The sequence below is a fragment of the Rhinoderma darwinii genome, chromosome 13 (genome assembly GCF_050947455.1).
Source record: "Rhinoderma darwinii isolate aRhiDar2 chromosome 13, aRhiDar2.hap1, whole genome shotgun sequence".
NCBI lineage: Eukaryota > Metazoa > Chordata > Amphibia > Anura > Rhinodermatidae > Rhinoderma > Rhinoderma darwinii.
In genome coordinates, this window is record NC_134699.1 from 20,415,096 (window position 1) to 20,433,411 (window position 18,316).

General features: G+C 39.2%; 2 protein-coding genes across 2 annotated transcripts; both read left to right on the forward strand.

Annotated features, from left to right (window-relative positions):
• Window positions 1-1,685: 1,685 nt before the first annotated feature.
• Window positions 1,686-9,992, forward strand: LOC142666280 (keratin, type I cytoskeletal 42-like). Its single transcript, XM_075846266.1, is given in 6 exon segments — window positions 1,686-2,174; window positions 2,543-2,704; window positions 3,189-3,314; window positions 3,740-3,812; window positions 3,815-3,982; window positions 9,931-9,992. Coding segments are annotated over 6 exon segments (1,080 nt in total).
• Window positions 9,993-10,135: 143 nt separating this feature from the next.
• Window positions 10,136-14,659, forward strand: LOC142666281 (keratin, type I cytoskeletal 19-like). Its single transcript, XM_075846267.1, has 8 exons — window positions 10,136-10,636; window positions 10,734-10,816; window positions 11,052-11,208; window positions 11,290-11,451; window positions 12,260-12,385; window positions 12,510-12,730; window positions 12,811-12,845; window positions 14,637-14,659. The coding sequence occupies exons 1-8, from the start codon at window positions 10,136-10,138 to the stop codon at window positions 14,657-14,659; spliced, it is 1,308 nt and encodes a 435-aa protein (XP_075702382.1).
• The last annotated feature ends 3,657 nt before the right edge of the window (window positions 14,660-18,316 follow it).

Consider the following 18,316-nt stretch of genomic DNA (forward strand, 5'->3'; position numbering starts at 1 on the left):
ACATATTAAGAAAATAATATTATTTAAATGAGATTTCAATTATAAACATATTTTAAAAACTTTTTTGCAACTTTACAAATAAAATTATTTTTTTAAAAATATTCTCGTTTTCACAGTGGACACTAGAACAGTTACAATGGGCTGACACTTCCTGTATAGACTGGGATAGAACGAGCAGAGTCTTCTCATTATCATTAGAAGGTGGGCGAGGAAATGACAGCTTTATTATGCTGCTGCAGGTCTAGATAAGGCAGAGCAGTAACACTAGAAACACAGCTAAGGCTCTGTATGTATCTCCTCGGTTACTCTTGGTATCTAGGGTAGGGGTTGTAGTTCATCACTTCCTCTGTCAATTGACTGACATTTATTTCCGCTACCATAAAGCACATATACCTTGTATATGCCAGAAGGAAGTCTGTATCTCTAATATGGCAATGCCTGGGATATTTTTTTTGTTTTTAAAAAAAAACAAACTAAAACTTAGAACAACATTTAAATCTAAAACATGAGACCTTTAATGCATGCACAAGGACACAATCTAACCAAACGGGTTCCCTATCTTTACATATACAGCTCAAAAATCACCAATGATGCCCTGAAAGGAGTTCGAACCATGTACTTCAACACTACAAGAGAATAGAGATAACCACTGGGCCGCACAGAAGTGATTCACATCTGGCCAGTCTTGTTGTTTTATTTTCTGTTGCCAGGGTACCTATTTGTGATTGCCAACCCTTTGACCACTATTGCTGCACCACTGTGCCACCTGCGGCAATGTATACATACATGCATCTTAATACATTATTGATAAATGTTCCCCATTATTAATACAATTAGGTTAAAATTCGTTTTTTTGTAATGAAGGTTGTGCATAAACATGCTATGTATTCCGTGCGTCCGCAAAATTGTGGCTTATCTGGTAAGTAGAATTTTTTTTGCTTTCTGACATTAGACTACATTACCCCTTATTGGGAGATATAAATTTAAAAAAAAATAACCTTAGGGATGATCCAGCAAGCAATGTTCTGCCGATCAGTGGGGGTTCAGGCGCCTCAATGATCACACTTTGATGGTACTGAGCTGCAGTACCAGGTACAGCCACATGTGCGGATGCGCTGATGTGTCTGGAAAAATATTAACGGAACCCTGGTGCTCCCCTTGACCATTTTTTCACATACCATTTAGTAACAAGTATTACATACACTATGATTATAATAATTGAAATGCATAATTACAGTTTTATTACTGCTATTAAATATTTGGTTTTGTAAGACATTGTTGATAGGGTGTGCTGAATGGTAGGTTAGATCATTAGTAGTACAGCAATATATAAACTAACAAACACAATCAGTCATCATAGGCCGCAAAACCAAATGTATAACATTTGGTTTTTCAAAGATACACTATTGATAGGGTGTGGTGAAGGATTTGTTAGAGCTTTAGTATTATGCAGTATATAAACTAATAAACACAGTCATCCTATGCTGCATTCAATTTTCCAGACAGATGCCAAACAACCCAAAAAACACTCTGATGCATATAAAATGTCCAAAGTGACCCAGCTTCATTGAATTTACGTCCTATATAAAGAGGTCCAGGGGAGAGAAGAATTCTGCAGTTGACTTCACGAACAAGCAAAAGTCTCCACTGTTAGACTCTTGTCTTCAAGATTCCTACCAGAAAACATGATCCACAGTATCAGCCATTCATCTTCCAAATCCTTCAAGGGACACTGTCATCCTGGTCTTCACTATTCTAAAACCTCTAGCCACATTTCTTTACTCCATCATGGAGGTAGTCATAAGGTCCATCACCAAAACTCCTCTTCTTCCCATCATGGTGGCCACTGCAAAAAGCCAACTGTCCAAGGAAGCTCAAAGGTCCCTTATTCTGCACACTCTTCTACTAGTCATGGACATGGTGCTGCACATGGTGGACACAGTCATGGAATCCATAATAAATGGAAGAACACTGGTCTGCTCAGCATCAATGAGAAGGAAACCTTACAACATCTTAACCAACGACTGTCTTCTTATCTAGAGAAGGTTCGTTCTTTGGAACAGGAGAATGCCCATTTGGAGAAGAAGATCTGTGAGTGGTATGCCAGCAATGCCCCCAGCTCACTGCCTGACTCCAGTCAATATTACAGAACCATCCAGGAGCTCCAAAATATGGTAATGAAATATGGGTAATGCAAGCAATGGATTGTTTTAGGTAGACTATAAATACTGTACGAGTACAAATTCCTTTTATCATCATTTAATAGTATGTTGTAAATAATTCTTGTATGTTCCAAATGAAAAACAACCATGCAGGAGTAAGTCTTCCCTAAGGGGTTATCTTAGAATGCCAAGATAATTCTGCTAGTATAAACCTCATATTCCAACCCTACATTTTGGCAAATCAATGTCCACCTTGGCATTGCACATTTTAACTGATGGACATGTTGGCATTTCAGAAGCCAGAGTTGTATTAATCTCTAGGTATTAGTCATAAATACACTCAGATTTAGATGTTGTAATATATCATTTTTCTATCAAAGGAAGTGAGTTTTCTACAACAACAGCTTGGTGCCAGAGTGAACGTAGAAATGAATGCTGTCCCATCTGTTGATTTGAATCAAGTTTTGTCTGAAGTCAGAGACGAATATGAAAACCTGATGGAGAGGAACCTGATGGAGGTTGAGAGCATGTTCCTTACGAGGGCAATATAAAGCTGGTTTTGTTTTATATACAATTTTTTACAAGAGCCTCATCCACTACACCAACTGTTCCACACATATTATGGACACAGTGTAATAACCTATTCAAGAGCAGAAATAAAGGTTTATGGACAGCACTGATGAAAGAAACGTTTATGATATTGCCTTCACACTACAATGAATGCCATCTCTACCTATAAGGGGTTGACCCTTATGGACCATTTCTTATCTTGGCCTGGAGATGAACTGATTGTCATGGGATTGGCTTCTCTAACGATCAGTGGGGAAAGCTACATGGAGCTACTCATTTCCTCTGAAGTAGTGGCTGCAAATGAAATGTAGCATGACGTGGAGAACACCATCTATGATGTCCATATGCATTATTGGTAAAACCATGTCATCATTTTACCTGAAACAACACCAAACACTACAATTCGAGTTTGGATTGAATTTCATTTCTCAGCGCTCTGCTTTTCTTTCCTTGTAGAGTGCAGAATTAAACCGTGAAGTGTCCTTCGGTGCCGAACAACTACAGTCAACTAGTAATGAGATCATCGACCTGAGACGTTCCGTGCAAGCCCTGGAAATTGAGCTGCAGAGTCAGACGAGCCTGGTATGAGAAGAAGAAGAATGTGGTGGACCCATTTTTTTAAACAAAAGACCTGGAGCACATTATCCAACTATTCTTAGAGCAACAAATGTCTTCTTCTCCTTCTTATCACTCTCTAAAAAGTGAATGATAAAAACGAATTGATTCTCTAAGTAAAATACAGTTTATAAATACCACACCAGAGATATAACATGAATCTCCTAGGCCCCAGTGCAAAATTTAGAACACATGCCACCTACCATGTGCCATTTATAATACTGATGTCTTCTTATATTATAAAAGGGTCTTTGGGCCCCCACGGGCACCATGGCCCAGATATAACTGCTACCTCTATACCCCCTATAGTTAGGCCCCTAGTCAGACTCTAAGATTTCAGTAGAGCTTGATAATTGTTTCTGATCATTGCATCTTGATATTGTGTCTTTTAGAATAACGCCTTGGTGTCCACCTTGTCTGAAACAGAAGCCTCATTTGGTGCTCAACTTGCCCAACTACAATGCCTGATAATATTGAAGCTCAACTGGCTCAAATCCGATCTGATCTAGAACGACAGAACTACCAGTACCAACTTCTAATGGACCAGAAGAACCACTTGGAAAAGGAAATTTCCACTTATAAACATCTTCTAGAAGGCCATGACATTCAGTATGTGAATATACTATTAGGAGTCAGTAAAAGATCTTTAAATATTCCTTTCTGCCTATATATCAAGTGATTGGGGCTGAGCTGCAATAACGGAAACAGGCCCATTCGAATCGACAACGCTGTCTCGGGTACTGCAATAAAGGGGCCACAGTGCTTCCACCAATTGGTGAGGGTCATAGGGTTGAGATTGCCATGGAGCACACATTGATGGTCTATTGTAAGGATAGGTCATCAATGTAAAATATCAGAAAATCCTTGAAATGACCACAAGAAGCTTTAATATCAAGTGTCAAAATGTAATATTTTCTATGATTCGTTGAGTAATAGGTCAACTTCTATTGAAAATCATCTGTAAATTATTTTTCCTCACAGTGTTCCAGCACATCATTTCTCAGGAGCTAAACATGGTAAGTAATAGCGGGTTTTGGAAATATACATTTTGAGGTACATTTACCAAAATTGAAAAAGTTGAAAATATGGTTGAATAAAAATAATTTTAGCATACATGGATGCCCCATTAGTTGTACAGAGATTTATCAATTATATTGAAGGTATCATTATCATATATGTTCCTCCTACAAGCAAAGCCTAAGGCTGGGTTCACATGACCTATTTTCAGGCGTAAACGAGGCGTATTATGCCTCGTTTTACGCCTGAAAATAGGGCTGCAATACGTCGGCAAACATCTGCCCATTCATTTGAATGGGTTTGCCGCCGTATTGTGCAGACGATCTGTAATTTACGCGTCGTCGTTTGACAGCTGTCAAACGACGACGCGTATATGGACTGCCTCGGCACGTAATTTGAGCTGTTCTTCAATGAACTCAATGAAGCACAGCTCAAGATTTACGAGCGTCTCAGAGCGTCTCAGACGCCTCGTAAATTACGAGGAGGAGCATTTACGTGTGAAACGAGGCAGCTGTTAACAGTCTGTCTTTTCACACGTAAATGCCTTTTTCGTGTGCACATACCCTAAAAATGATGTGAGTATATGGTACAATTCATAAGTGATGGATGATTATACCTAAAACCCAATATTATATATCCCCTATAGCTTCAAACCACTATGTTCATCAAAATACTTCTATCTGTATCTTCTACAAAGTTTAGGACACCAGTAATTATTAACAACTTTGAGTAGTACTAGACGGATACATTTCTTAATCCCGATTCCGAATATGCAACTCGAATTTAAGTACAGATTTTTTTTTAGATAAGTGTCATGTAACGCTGTGAAGGCAACATGCCTCTACCACACTTTTCGCCAATCATTAACTATCTGCATTTTTAGCCATCTTACACCATTCACAGCTCTTTGAACCAATTTTTTTTTGTGACTCACAAACTTTAACTTTTTTTCCAGTTTCTCATCACCGTATGAAGTGTTAGGCCGACAACATTGTCAGTAAGGGGGCCAGAAATCTGATATGAAATGAAGAAAGAAGATCTCTACACTGCTCTGTCGTCTTTGGTTGACTGTATCACACTAACTTATCTAGCTTCTTTCCAAAAATGGTGCTAAGCAAGTTGTTTACCAAATCGGAAACCCATATACTGTGAAAACTAAAGGTATTACTCTAGATATTATACAGATGTGTTGGTGGTTGGATACGTGTAAGGCCTCATTCACATTAGTCCATCCATGTTGTGTTTCTCTGCAATTTTTTTTATCAAAAAGGGTTGCAAATATTTATCAAAGCTAATCCCACTGAATTCAACATATTTGATCAATTGTTTTAATCGTTGTCTGCACTTAGGATGGACATTATTTTTGCTATATTATGTAGTGGGAACAGATAGTGCTTATCTTATTCTAGCCTAATAAGGTCCACTTAAATGTATTTTTTTCCCTAAAAATCTGATTAATATGGCTATGAGGGTATGCTCCTTCTTTGTGGCAATGTATCCTTGTACCAAGAACCAAAGTGATTTAAGGCAGACTGATTGCTGGGGTTGTGCGTTCTAAATACCATATATAAAAGCCAAATTTGTAGTTTTTTTTAATGTTTTTATTTTAGTTTTTGCAAGTAAGAAGAAAAAAGAAAACACAAAGCATTCATACAACACCGTTGTAGAAATACAGGTTATGAAATATGTTGTTAGATCACAAAAGCAATGAACAATATATCGCAAAACATTCATGTTGATCTATAAATTGTTCCAGGTATTACATCTCAAATTTGAAAGGAGCGGTCCATCTCGCCGTGTATGTCAACTTGTACATGGGTAGAGCACTATCAACCAAATTCACCCAATGGGCAGGAGATGGTATTTAGGCAGTTTCCAATTCAGGAGAATGGAAACATTTTGTCTTGGCAAAATTTCACATCTCAGCCTTCGTTAGTAATCAGATTTTTCATCAAATATATTTAGGTGGGGAACATCTTTGTATGGACAGTTTCCAGTAGATAAAGTTCCATTGATGACACGAACTATCAAACAAAGAATGAGGGTAATAGTTATAAGCCACTTTATGGACATGGTTATAAGTGTGTTTGGTCATTGAACATGATACGTTCCTATATTACAAGCTAGTTAAAACTAAGATGCATCCAAAACTAAACCGAACTATATCCATCATGTTAGAAGTCAAATGAAATCTCTAACACTTTGTGGTCATAAATTCAAGATTGTACCATTAAAAGTTGGATTAGTTGGAGGGTCTATACTGCTCTTGACAATGGACTGCACTAAAAATATAATATATATAAAAATAAAATGTATCTTTATATCATGCTTCCATCTTAACAGTATAATGAGAGTATTCCCGTGTTTTGTGTATAAATGGATTTGGACTGTATGGTCATAATTTTTCACACTTTTTTTTCTTATTCGGCTAATCAATTGTGAACACTTATTCTCACTAAATAAATATATCCATTAAATGCAAACCAACTTGTGTAATGTGTTTCCTTATATACATATTGGATCATTAGTCACATGGGAGGTGATACAATACATGGAGAACAAGAACATCTATTGCTTTATTAAGTCCAGGAAATGTATTGGTATTAACCAATAGGCAAAACAAAGAGCATTGAAGACAATAGTACAAAATTCAGTGTTTATTGGTCAAATCTGAGAAACATTGAAGCTTCAAGGAGCAAAGACTTTTTGGTTCAAAAATTCTTTGTGTTCTTCGATCCATAAGGCACTTCCCAGTCTTACATGGAAGTCAAGTCAATGAATATTATTAAACCAAAATGTCCTTGTGTCTAGGAACGTCTGTGGTTCCGGAATTCTTCTGAAAATCTTTGGGGAGTCAACATTACCTGGGCATCTTCAGAGTGGGGCAGATTATGGTCTTTTTGATACATATCTCACCTAATTGATTGGTTCCTCTGTATAGTAGATGCCAATTTACAGTAGCTACTGCGAAACTGTCTCTCAAGTAGCCTTTCACACCACAATCTGATGGGGTCAATAAAACATACCAGGTGTCTAGTACTGCAGTACTTGAAGCTCCTAGGCCCCAATGTAAAAACTATAACAGAACCCTTAACCCTTCATTTTTAGTACTAGTGTTCCTATCTGGGACAGAGGGATCTTTTGGGCACCCTCAGGCTTCAGGGCCCAATTCCGGACGCAACCTTCGCACTCCCTATAGTTACACTGCTGAATAGGATGAAGGTTAGAGATTTATACTTTTAAGTGCTACGTATAGTTGCTTACTTGCCCGGTCTCATTTGTTTTACAGAAGGGTCTTTCTTTAGAACTCTAAAGCAGTGATTTTCAGTTTTTTTTTTTTCATTTTGACTCCTAAAAATTATTCTCTTTCCACCTTTACCTCAATAATGATTGATGGGTAGAAAGCATTCTATAATTCTCTATCAGAGATATGGTTTCTTTAAAAAGGGCTTCAAAAAAAGTATACAAAATTATGTCACATAGTCACATAGGTTGAAACCACACACAGGTCCATCAAGCTCAACATTTCTCAATCAATTACATTTCCTTTTATTGCTAGATGGTTTATAACCTTTTATGCCATTCGTCAGTAAATAAACATCTAGCCTTTTTTTTTTTTTTTTTTTAAATGTTGACATAGTATCTGCCGTTACTACCTATTGAATCTACATGAAGCCGTTGACCCTGGCTCTTTGAGGTGGAATTCCACAGCACCATTTCAACCAATTACAGTTCAGCTTTCATTTTTCCATGGTAGTTTAAAAAATTAGAGCAGAGTTTTGATTGGTTGGGACCCTTTTACTTTAGAGACAGTTTTGATAAATGAATCCCAATTGTCTCCTCTTTCAGTGCATAGCTCAGTCACTGAAAAACATAATTCATCTACTAAATATATACTTCAATATAAGCATTAACCTTAAGTAAATAAAAAAAAGACAGACAAAAAATCCAGTTTGAGTTTTGCTCATGCATTCCCATTCAGACGTGGTTCAAGAGTTAGTCAGAGTAGGTAGCTGTTTAGGGTGCTTTTAAGGGAAGGCACAATTTATGGATTAAAAAATAATGCTCTGCCTTTAAATTTCTTTGCACAACCAATTGGATGAACTGTCCGATCATCTGATAATACTGTAGGTGCTCAGGTCTGAAGAACGCTTCCATTTCATACAGTGGTCAGGTAATAGACCTTTACTGTGTGACGGTCACCCACTGTAATTAATCAGTTCTCCCCTATAGAGGCAAGTGGTTGACTAGCGAGAGCAAGCACAGGGAGGCAGTGTATATAAGGCTTTGTTCACATCTGCATTGTGAATTCCATTTTTCTTTTCCATCACAAGATTAGAAAAACGGAATCCAGGCTGTGACGAATGTCAAACAACAGAAAACAATGGTGCCCTACAGACCCCCATTGACTTAGAATGGGTTCCTTCGGGTCCCGTCTTGGTGCCTGACGTCTTGATGGAAAAAATAGAGCTGCATACTGCGCTACTTGTTCTGGCAAATATCACAGACTCAATTTCTGAGGCTTTGAACGGAGCCTCCAACGCAGATGTGAAAAAGACCTAAGAGAGGGATGAGGGATGAGCAGGGAGAAGAGCTGAAGAAGACCTTTCTACAAATATGTGGCCCAGCTGGCCCTATATTAAACTGCTCATGTAGGATTTCTAGAAGGGTTGGGTATGGTGGGAAATGGGTAGTATGTACCATAAATAAAAACCGCAGAGTTCTGTGGAGAAGGGGGAGGTCTATATTTTCAGGATTGATAAGAAATGGAGTCCATTGTGGACAAGACATTTCTTACTCATAATAAACCACCAATATTCTGTAAGAGATTAGGTGCTTATATCAGGTCTCCTGCTGTATATTTAGGCCGAAGATATGTTTTACACTAAAAGTCATGTATGACAATATATGGCATTATGTACTTAAGTCAATGAACCTTGATTTCTTACTGAAGCTCCATTATATTGATTTGTCAGCCAAAATGATGGTGAAGTCATGGATTACATAGGGGAGATGTTGGTCAGATGAAGAAAACTTACACTAAAGCCTCATGTACCCAGCCCCATTATGTCTCTGTACAAGCTCCAAGTTGTATGGAGCCACAATACAGCACACATAAAAGATAATGCTCCCATACTGTACACCTGTACACCTCCAATTTCATATGGAGTCATAGGGAGGTTTTTCTATCAGAATCATAAAGAATCCAACATACATTACTGCTTCTGGAGGAGATCTCCTCCGTAATACGGTGCTACATGGAGGCCCCTTACCAGCACATGGAGTCCCTATAGCTTTGTAGTTTGGGCCTACAGGGAATCCATGTGCCACCATACCTGTGCATTAGCAGGAAATGGTGGGTTGGGGTCTTTTACATCGACAGAAAACTTTCCAAAACCAGATTTATTATGTTTTACATTGATGACAATTAGTACTGCTTTAGTCAGTTATGATGGACAGGTTATAATTTAAACAAATATATTGACAAGGCGTGGTGAATGTTCTCCTCTGATGTTTGAGGCATGATCAGTCAGTTGATTCACTAATCCCAATAATTATTTTTCAGTTGTGATGCTAGCTTTGAGATCTGACAAACATAAAAGGAATATGATGGAGAATGATGCATAGAAAATGCCTATAAACTGACCTAATTTCCTTCACATGGCTTCATATAAATAGAGGTCGAGTGTAGAGGACATTTATGTTGTGCACTCATTGAACAAGCAACAGTTTCCAGTCTCCTACAGAAAAGCGTTAGAACAAAGAAAACAATGAGCCACGGTATCAGCCATCCTTCTTCTAGATCCCTTGTGGGAGTTTGTCATACTGGTGGTCATTACCCTAAAGCCTCCAGCCACAGCTCTTCTCTTCACCATGAGCTTCATAAAGACCATCTGAAGAGCTCTTCTATTTCACATCATGGAGGTTACTACAAACATCCCAATGTTCATAGAAAAACCACAAGAGTCTCATTTTCTACTCGGTCTTCTGGACATGGCCATGGAATTGGGAATATCCATGGTGGTCACAATCATAAAAGCTCTGGAGGCCATCATGATTGGCAAAATTCTGGTCTGATGAACATCAATGAGAAGGAAACTATGCAACATCTTAATCAGCGACTATCATCCTATCTTGAAAAGGTCCATTCTCTGGAGCAAGAGAATTCCCAGTTAGAGAGAAAGATCTGTGAGTGGTATGCAAATAATGCACCCAGCACATTGCCTGATTCCAGCCGATACTTTAGTACTATCCAAGATCTCCAAAACCAGGTAAAAAAACCAAAACAAAGATAAAACTTTACAACTCAGGATAAGATTTGCATATTTATATTTATTTTTAATAAAATAAATTCTATATTAATTTCAGATCTTTTCCACTAATGTGGATAATGCGCGTATTGTCCTACAAATAGACAATGGACAGCTGGCAGCAGATGACTTGAGAAACAAGTAAGCCTCAACTACTGGATTGTTTTGAAGTAAATTCTTATAAATATGTTTTCGTCCTTTAAGCTTTGGTAAAGAATTGTCAGCTTTTTACAATCTTTTTGTTAGAGGGTCCCCAAAAATAAATTGATCACCGGACTACAATTATGTGATGTAACTTTTTTTTTGCACATTTTTTGAAAGTTGACAAATCAATGGTTTCATGCCTAGTTGAGTTGTTGTTAACTTCACTGTGTAGATATGAGATGGAGCTCAACCTGAGACGTAATGTTGAAGCAGATGTTAGTAGCCTTAGAAGAGCCCTAGAAGAGCTAAACATGCAAAGGCAAGACTTGGAGATACAAGTTCGATGCCTTCAAGAAGAGCTCCTTCAATTAAAGAGCAACCATGAAGAGGTAAAATTGAGAAAGTAATTGCAAATTTTATTTACTGCTCAATACACTATTCAAATATTGTATTTTTTGTTGTCATTTAAGGAGGTGAACTCTCTGAGGGCACAACTGGGTGCTAGAGTCAATGTGGAAGTTGATGCTGCTCCTTCTCTAGATCTAAATAAAGTCCTGTCTGAGGTTAGAGAGCAATATGAGAACCTGATGGATAGAAACCTTAGAGAAGTTGAGAGCATTTTCCTTGCACGGGTGAGATATAAAGAATTATTTTCTTTTAATAAACTATATGTTCTTCTCATGCTTTTTATATTTACTGTATGTTCTCTCTGAAGACTTATAGCACAAAGTACCCCATAACTCATGCACACTACCGTGTAACCCATACAGGCCGTATAGATCTGTAATATGACATCCATAGCCCATAGCCTACTACTACCTGTTTATGCCTCCGAGTCTACATTGGAGGCATGCAGAGGTTTTAACTCATGGAGTCATATTGAATCTGAGGGAAAAAAATGGTGCAATGTTCCTACATATTAGGAAGGTATTGCTTCTAGTGGAGATACAGATAATCACGGAAGCACCATACAAAGGCACACATAGTTCCTATGGTTCTGCATTATGGACTCATAACCACTCCATGTGCTACCACATTGGCGTATGGAAATCATAGAGCAGGTTCCTCTGCTTAGTACCCCCTCTATGAGCCAGTACAGAGAGCCGCTATGTAATAGCAGATCCCATTCTGGCATACTCGATCCGTCTATGTATTACATGGATGGCCATTTATCTAAATGGGCCACCATGTAATACTACATTTCCTCCTGGAAATGTTTGGCAAGAGAAGGCATCCGATGGCAAAATCAGCTGTTTGCTAAGGGTGCTGGGAGCCAAACCATCAGCAATGGACTAATCACTGCGGTGGCTTCATATTGAAAGGGGTTGTCTCTGATGAGTGTAATTACCAAAAAGTTTAATTAAAAAATTAGATGTGCATAGATATGCTACGGTCAAATCCTGCGTAAAATAGTTTTATCAACCCTTTTTCTCCTTGAAGACTGCTGAGCTGAACAGTGAAGTCACCTCTGGCGCTGAACAACTGCAGTCAGTTAGTAATGAGCTCATTGACCTAAAACGCTCCGCACAGACCCTGGAGATCGAGCTGCAGAGTCAACTAAGTATGGTATGAGTATTAAATACATATAGACCATCGAAGATTCAATGAGTATCGTCATTTCTTAAAGTGGTAAGGTTCTGCTCAAGCGGTTACTGCTAACCTTCTAAACAATATTTTTTGACGATTATAGAAATCAGCTCTGGAAAACACATTGGAGGAAACAGAAGCCACATTTGGTTCCCAGCTAGCCCAGTTACAAGCAATGATTGATCATATACAGTCTCAGCTTGGCCAGATACGTTCTGACCTAGAACGTCAGAACCATGAGTACAAAATCCTTATGGACCAGAAAACCCTTCTGGAGATGGAGATCGCCACATACAAGCAACTGCTAGATGGACATGACATACAGTACGTAAAGGTTCTTCTTGGTTTTTCCAGAAGCATTATAATAAAAGAACTCGAAATCTAACATTTCTTTCTTCATACAGTGTTCCAGTTCATCACGGCACAGAACATAAAGACAGTAAGTCTAATTCTTTCTAAAATTTGCCAGTTTGTCATGGTACACTGTACCCACCTGTGCCATCACCTTTATCTACTGATGCCACCATAGTGGTACTCAATTTTTTAATCATACATTATAACGTCATTAGTTTCTAGTGAATGGTTACATCAGGGATCTCCAAACTGTGGTGAACCAGCTGCTGTAAACCTACAACTCCTAGCGGGCTATTAGGGAAATAGCAACAGCTGGACAGTCACAGGTTGTGTTAGATTGGGTCTCTAGAAGGGTTTTCAAGGTAGATACTTCTATGTTTAGGATGATTACAGATGTTAGCGTAATCTCTTCACTAATAGAGATCATCGAGAATCAGGGATTTCACCGGCCGGGAGATAACTGACACGCAGACACCAGGTAGCGTATAACGGAATCTGAGGGAGGCCCCACAGTTCTCTAAATTTATTAAAAAAAGGTATAATGGAATACATTATGATGTAGGTCCAATCATTTGACGAGACTCGGTGTTGATAACCAGTTAAAATAAGTAAATATAAGTAAAATATGCATACACTATTGCAGGAAAGAAACGAAAATATTCATAGAAGGCGTTCTTGAAAGTTCACACAGGTGACTTCCAGCCTGAGACAGGTCATGGTGGAGTTCTGCTAATCTATTGTAAACTCCTTGGTTTAGCATGCCTTAATCTGTTCAATAAACACAAATTATAAAGAGGGGCACAGTGGCTATTGGACATAACTGGAAGTGGCAAAATAAACAAAAATCCTGAACTAACCTGAGAAATTAGAGAAAACAATGTGGTAAATGTATCTAAGCTAACTTAGCAACTATGTAAAATAACTGTACACATGGACATTACAGGGCACTAATATTACTGGGGTTCTCCAATTTGGACAATCCCCTTTCTTAGAAGAGTTTCCTGGCGATAAGCTCATCACAGCTACTGAAAACCCCAGCGATCAGCTGTAATCTGTCTGGGAACCTGGCTGCAAGTGTTGAATTCCCCCTCAGCGCCACCATAGGGGAAACAAAACATTACACAGATTCCATTCAAATTTGTGGGTTGTCCATATAATGCACTTACGTGTTGAGTCCTCCAGAGAGAAAGACGCTCTTTGTAGCTCTCTGGTCTGTGTATTAAATGAAGTTCCTGAATAAATGCTTAAATAAGGTATTCGAAAATGGGTTTACTATATCAGAAAACCCATTTAAATGGGGATTGGGCCACAAAAACTGCATTATAGAAAAATTGTCATGAAAGCTCCTTTTAAAAACATTAAACATAGATTAACTGCTCAAGCTAGACCAGTGTTTCGTATTGTCTATTAAACCAATATTTTTGTATTTACTATAGTATTAAAGGGTAAATTAACTTAAAAAAAACTTTTGACAGGTCATAGTGACATGCCAGAAGTTTTTATCTGTGGGGGTCCGAGCACTGAAACCCCCACCAATCGTTAAAAAGAAGAAACAGAAGCGCTTGGGTGAGCGCTGTGCCACTTTGTTTATGGTCGGCTTTTCTCGGAAAGCTGATGTAACGGTCTATGGGCTCAATAGAAAGTCTATGAGCTCGCACTCCGAGGAAAGCCAATACAAAATGAAGTGGCACAGCGCTAACCCGAGCGCTTCTGCAGCTTCATTTTGGCGAACCATCGGGGTCTCAGTGCTCGGACCGCCACCGTTCAGAACTTCTGACATGTCACTATGACATGTCTAAAGTTACCATTTAACCTGTTTGCTATGATTACATTGATGTGCTTTTGCCTGTCATCATCTTCTGTCTTGTTCCAACAGATCTTCGTCATGGCAAGTGCTAGTCGTATGGATGACCACTAAGAAATGACAACAAGCAAATCTCCACTGCACCAATACAATGTACATGAGCTCAACCAACAATGTTATATTTATCTGGTGATTTTTTTCTTTCTTTAGATCCTTAGGTTTTTGTTTGTTGAATGGTATAAAGCAAGTTATTCATCCAATGGCCTAATTTTACTGAGAATACATCACATACAGCAGAAGCTAGGCTTTCCTTCATTTGGGGCAAAATGTTCCGTTCACGGCCCTAGCCCTGTATTTAAATACCCTAGCCAAGGCAGAGTGGCTCATTGGTGCCCCCAGCCTGGAACCCAGTACCTGTGCCCCAACTCCGCCAAACCTCCCCCTACCTTCATCCCTACGGTGGAGTGTCTCCTAGATTCTGTTGCCCCATCCCAACTCCTTTCCAAGATGGCCATGCTGAATTTGTCATGTAACTGTCTTGTGGACTATGAAAGACCACTGATATTAGACTATTAGATTAGCAGACAGACCTGTGGAGAACCTCAGATTATGACATCACCATCATTTTTGCTGTTCATCTCTTTATTCTCCATAAGGAATAACAAGCAAGTCCAGCTAAGTTGAATATAGATGTTCATGACATGAATCAGACCAGCTCCTGAAAGAATTTTCATCCAAAAATTACCTAACATACATAGGAAATGTCATAGGCTCCTCGGGCCCACCAAAGGAACGAATCCTGAAGGCCCATCCTCCATTTATTATTATTTGTGAATTAACCATTGGGAAATAGATCCTAGTGGCAAGTGATTGGCTTCAAAGTCTTCTCTAAATAGAGTCATGATCTGCTGGACCTTTAGGGCCCATTATTATATCAGAGCCTGGGCCCACTGGAGGATTCAATATTTCATTAAGATATTTCAACAAATACAAAATGTAATATATGATTTATGTTTCCGTTGCTTTATTGTGAACAGTATACTCAATGATACATTTAAGGCACAGGATCTTTTTGATGGATTTGGACTGTATGTTCACCTTTTTCAACTTTTTATCTTTTACTGTTTTGTTCTGTTCTACTTAATAAAATCTTTCGTGTGTTTCATGCAAACTGTGGTCATTAGTCATATATTCATATTCCTTAAAAGGGTTGCATGAGATTAGGAAAAAGGGTCTACTTTTTTTTTTCATGAGATACAGCGCCACTATTATTCATGGGCTGTATGTGGTATTGCAGCTCAGCCACTTTAAGTGAATGCTCTTATATAAACAGGAGGAGAACAATGAGCTAAATAGCCAAATGTAGTAAGATTAAATACCTTTATTGACACATAAATACACATAAAATGTTAAAAGTTACAAAAGGACAAAAAGACTCTGTAGTTCCAATACAGCACGATCAAGAGAGGCTCCCAAAAATAATCCAGGGCAAAGTCATGAACAATCCAAGTATAGAGTACAAAATTTGGGCACGATACCAGGTGATACGAGTGAATAGTTATACCCTGATACAATGCAACCTTCGTATACAATAAGCAAGGTAAGAAATAAAGATAAGTCACCGGTACTAACAGGTCCACAGACTGAACAGTCAGCCCCCACCCCTCTATACAGAGATCGTCTTACCCATGGTGCATGGACCGGGAGAATCAGTCAGGCGTGCTGTTGAACCCCAACGCGCGTTTCGCGGTATGCATTCCTCAAGGGGTGTTATCGTGTCTAAAAAAGGGACAGCCTTATATGTGGTGAGCCACAGGTGTACTCAATCGTTTTTTTCCATTCCAAGAGACAGCGGCGCGCGTCCCCTGCCGAAAACCGGATGTGAGGCATGCCACACTTCCAGGCCCTGGCGCCATAGCGCACGTCCGGAATCCCCGATACGTACAGGGATCCCGAGCATGCGCAGTGCGCCAAAGGGGCAGGAATGAGGCCGAGCCACACAGCGGAGACGTACAGGGAAGGCGCGCACCTCATTGGACAAAGAAAAGGAAGAAAAATACTGCCGAAGAGAAGAAAAGAAAAGTGAGTGATATGTGTAACAAGCCATCCTATATATAAAGAATAAATAAAGAATGAAGATGTGTTGTCCAAAAAAGCAAAATAAACAAAAAAATGTATATAATGCCCTAAATAGTGGCACTACGTGTAGGTGTCGTGAAAGTTATTGATGTGAAAACCAACGGTGCTGATGAAACGGAATTGAATTAGGACTAAGGGCACAGAAACTAAGTCCGTGTCCTTAGATACGAGGAAGACAGAAAGTCTCCCATAAACTAAGTGATAAAAATAACATGGGTAAAAAAGGTGCATTGATAAAATCACATACGTTGATGCTATATATATGGTACAAAAAATATGGTATTATAATCAAAACATATGTATACAAAATTAATTATCAAGGTGACATGAAACAAATTATTAGCCAGATGTAACAATAAACACAATGACATTGTTCATTAAAAATTAATGCTAAAAATAAGGAAGAACAGCAAAGAAAAAGACTGTTACTCCCTTACACACATATATTGTGGTCAGTATATAAATAGAAGATACACAGAGAAATAATATATATCAGTGGCGGACACAGACTGCAAAAGGCCCCTGTGCAGATAATGTGCCAGGGCCCCCCCGCCCCCCCCCCAATACCGACAAAGTTACCTAAACATATATATGCATATAAAAATAAACCTTACTAATAAAAATTATGAAGGAAGATTTATATTGTACATTTTATTACCAGTTTAGAACACAAGTAACACATTTTTTTCCGGGTTAAATTCTTATCTAAACTAAGTCCCTAAATGTGGGCAAAGAAAATGAAAAACCTATACTCACCTCCTCCGGCGCCTCCGTTCCCCCTCCGCAGCCCCTATCCCTTTCTGTGTTTACAAAGCTGCTGTGGTGACGCGCGGTCGATGGCACATGACCGCTGCAGCCAATCAATGCCCTCAACAGCGATTTGCTGTGGAACTACTGTCCTCAGCAGCACACCAATGAGGAGTTATTGGCAGCAGCGGTCACGTGCCATCGGCAGCGCGTCACCAGTGCAGCCTTGTACACTTGTAACACAGACCGAGACAGGAGGATGGGGGCTGCGGCGGGTGAACGGAGGCGAGGGAGGAGGTGAGTATAGTTTTTTTATTTTCTTTGCCCACATTTAGAGACTTAGGTTAAATTGAATCATTGAATATAACACAAAGCACTCATGCAACTGAGATGCAATAATTTAGATGATCTTATCATGCTTAGCTTACTGCACTGTTACCTATCAAGCAGGACTGAATCTCAAGATATCTACAGAGGGGGCTGTATGGCGTTATCTACAGGGGGGACTGTATGGCGCTATCAACAGAGGGGGCTGTATGGCGTTATCTACAGGGGGGACTGTATGGCGCTATCTACAGAGGGGTCTGTATGGCGCTATCTACAGGGGGGTCTGTATGGCGCTATCTACAGGGGGGACTGTATGGCGCTATCTACAGGGGGGACTGTATGGCGCTATCTACAGGGGGGACTGTATGGCGCTATCTACAGGGGGGACTGTATGGCGCTATCTACAGGGGGGACTGTATGGCGCTATCTACAGAGGGGGCTGTATGGCGTTATCTACAGGGGGGCTGTATGGCGTTATCTACAGGGGGCTGTATGGTGTTATCTACAGGGGGGACTTTATGGCGTTATCTACAGTGGGG

Coding starts and splice junctions, on each gene's coding strand:
- LOC142666281 (XM_075846267.1), top strand. CDS start 10,136: ATGAGCCACGGTATCAGCCATCCTTCTTCTAGATCCCTTGTGGGAGTT. Junction 11,209..11,289: donor TAAAGAGCAACCATGAAGAG/GTAAAATTGAGA, acceptor TTGTCATTTAAG/GAGGTGAACTCTCTGAGGGC. Junction 12,731..12,810: donor CTAGATGGACATGACATACA/GTACGTAAAGGT, acceptor TTCTTCATACAG/TGTTCCAGTTCATCACGGCA.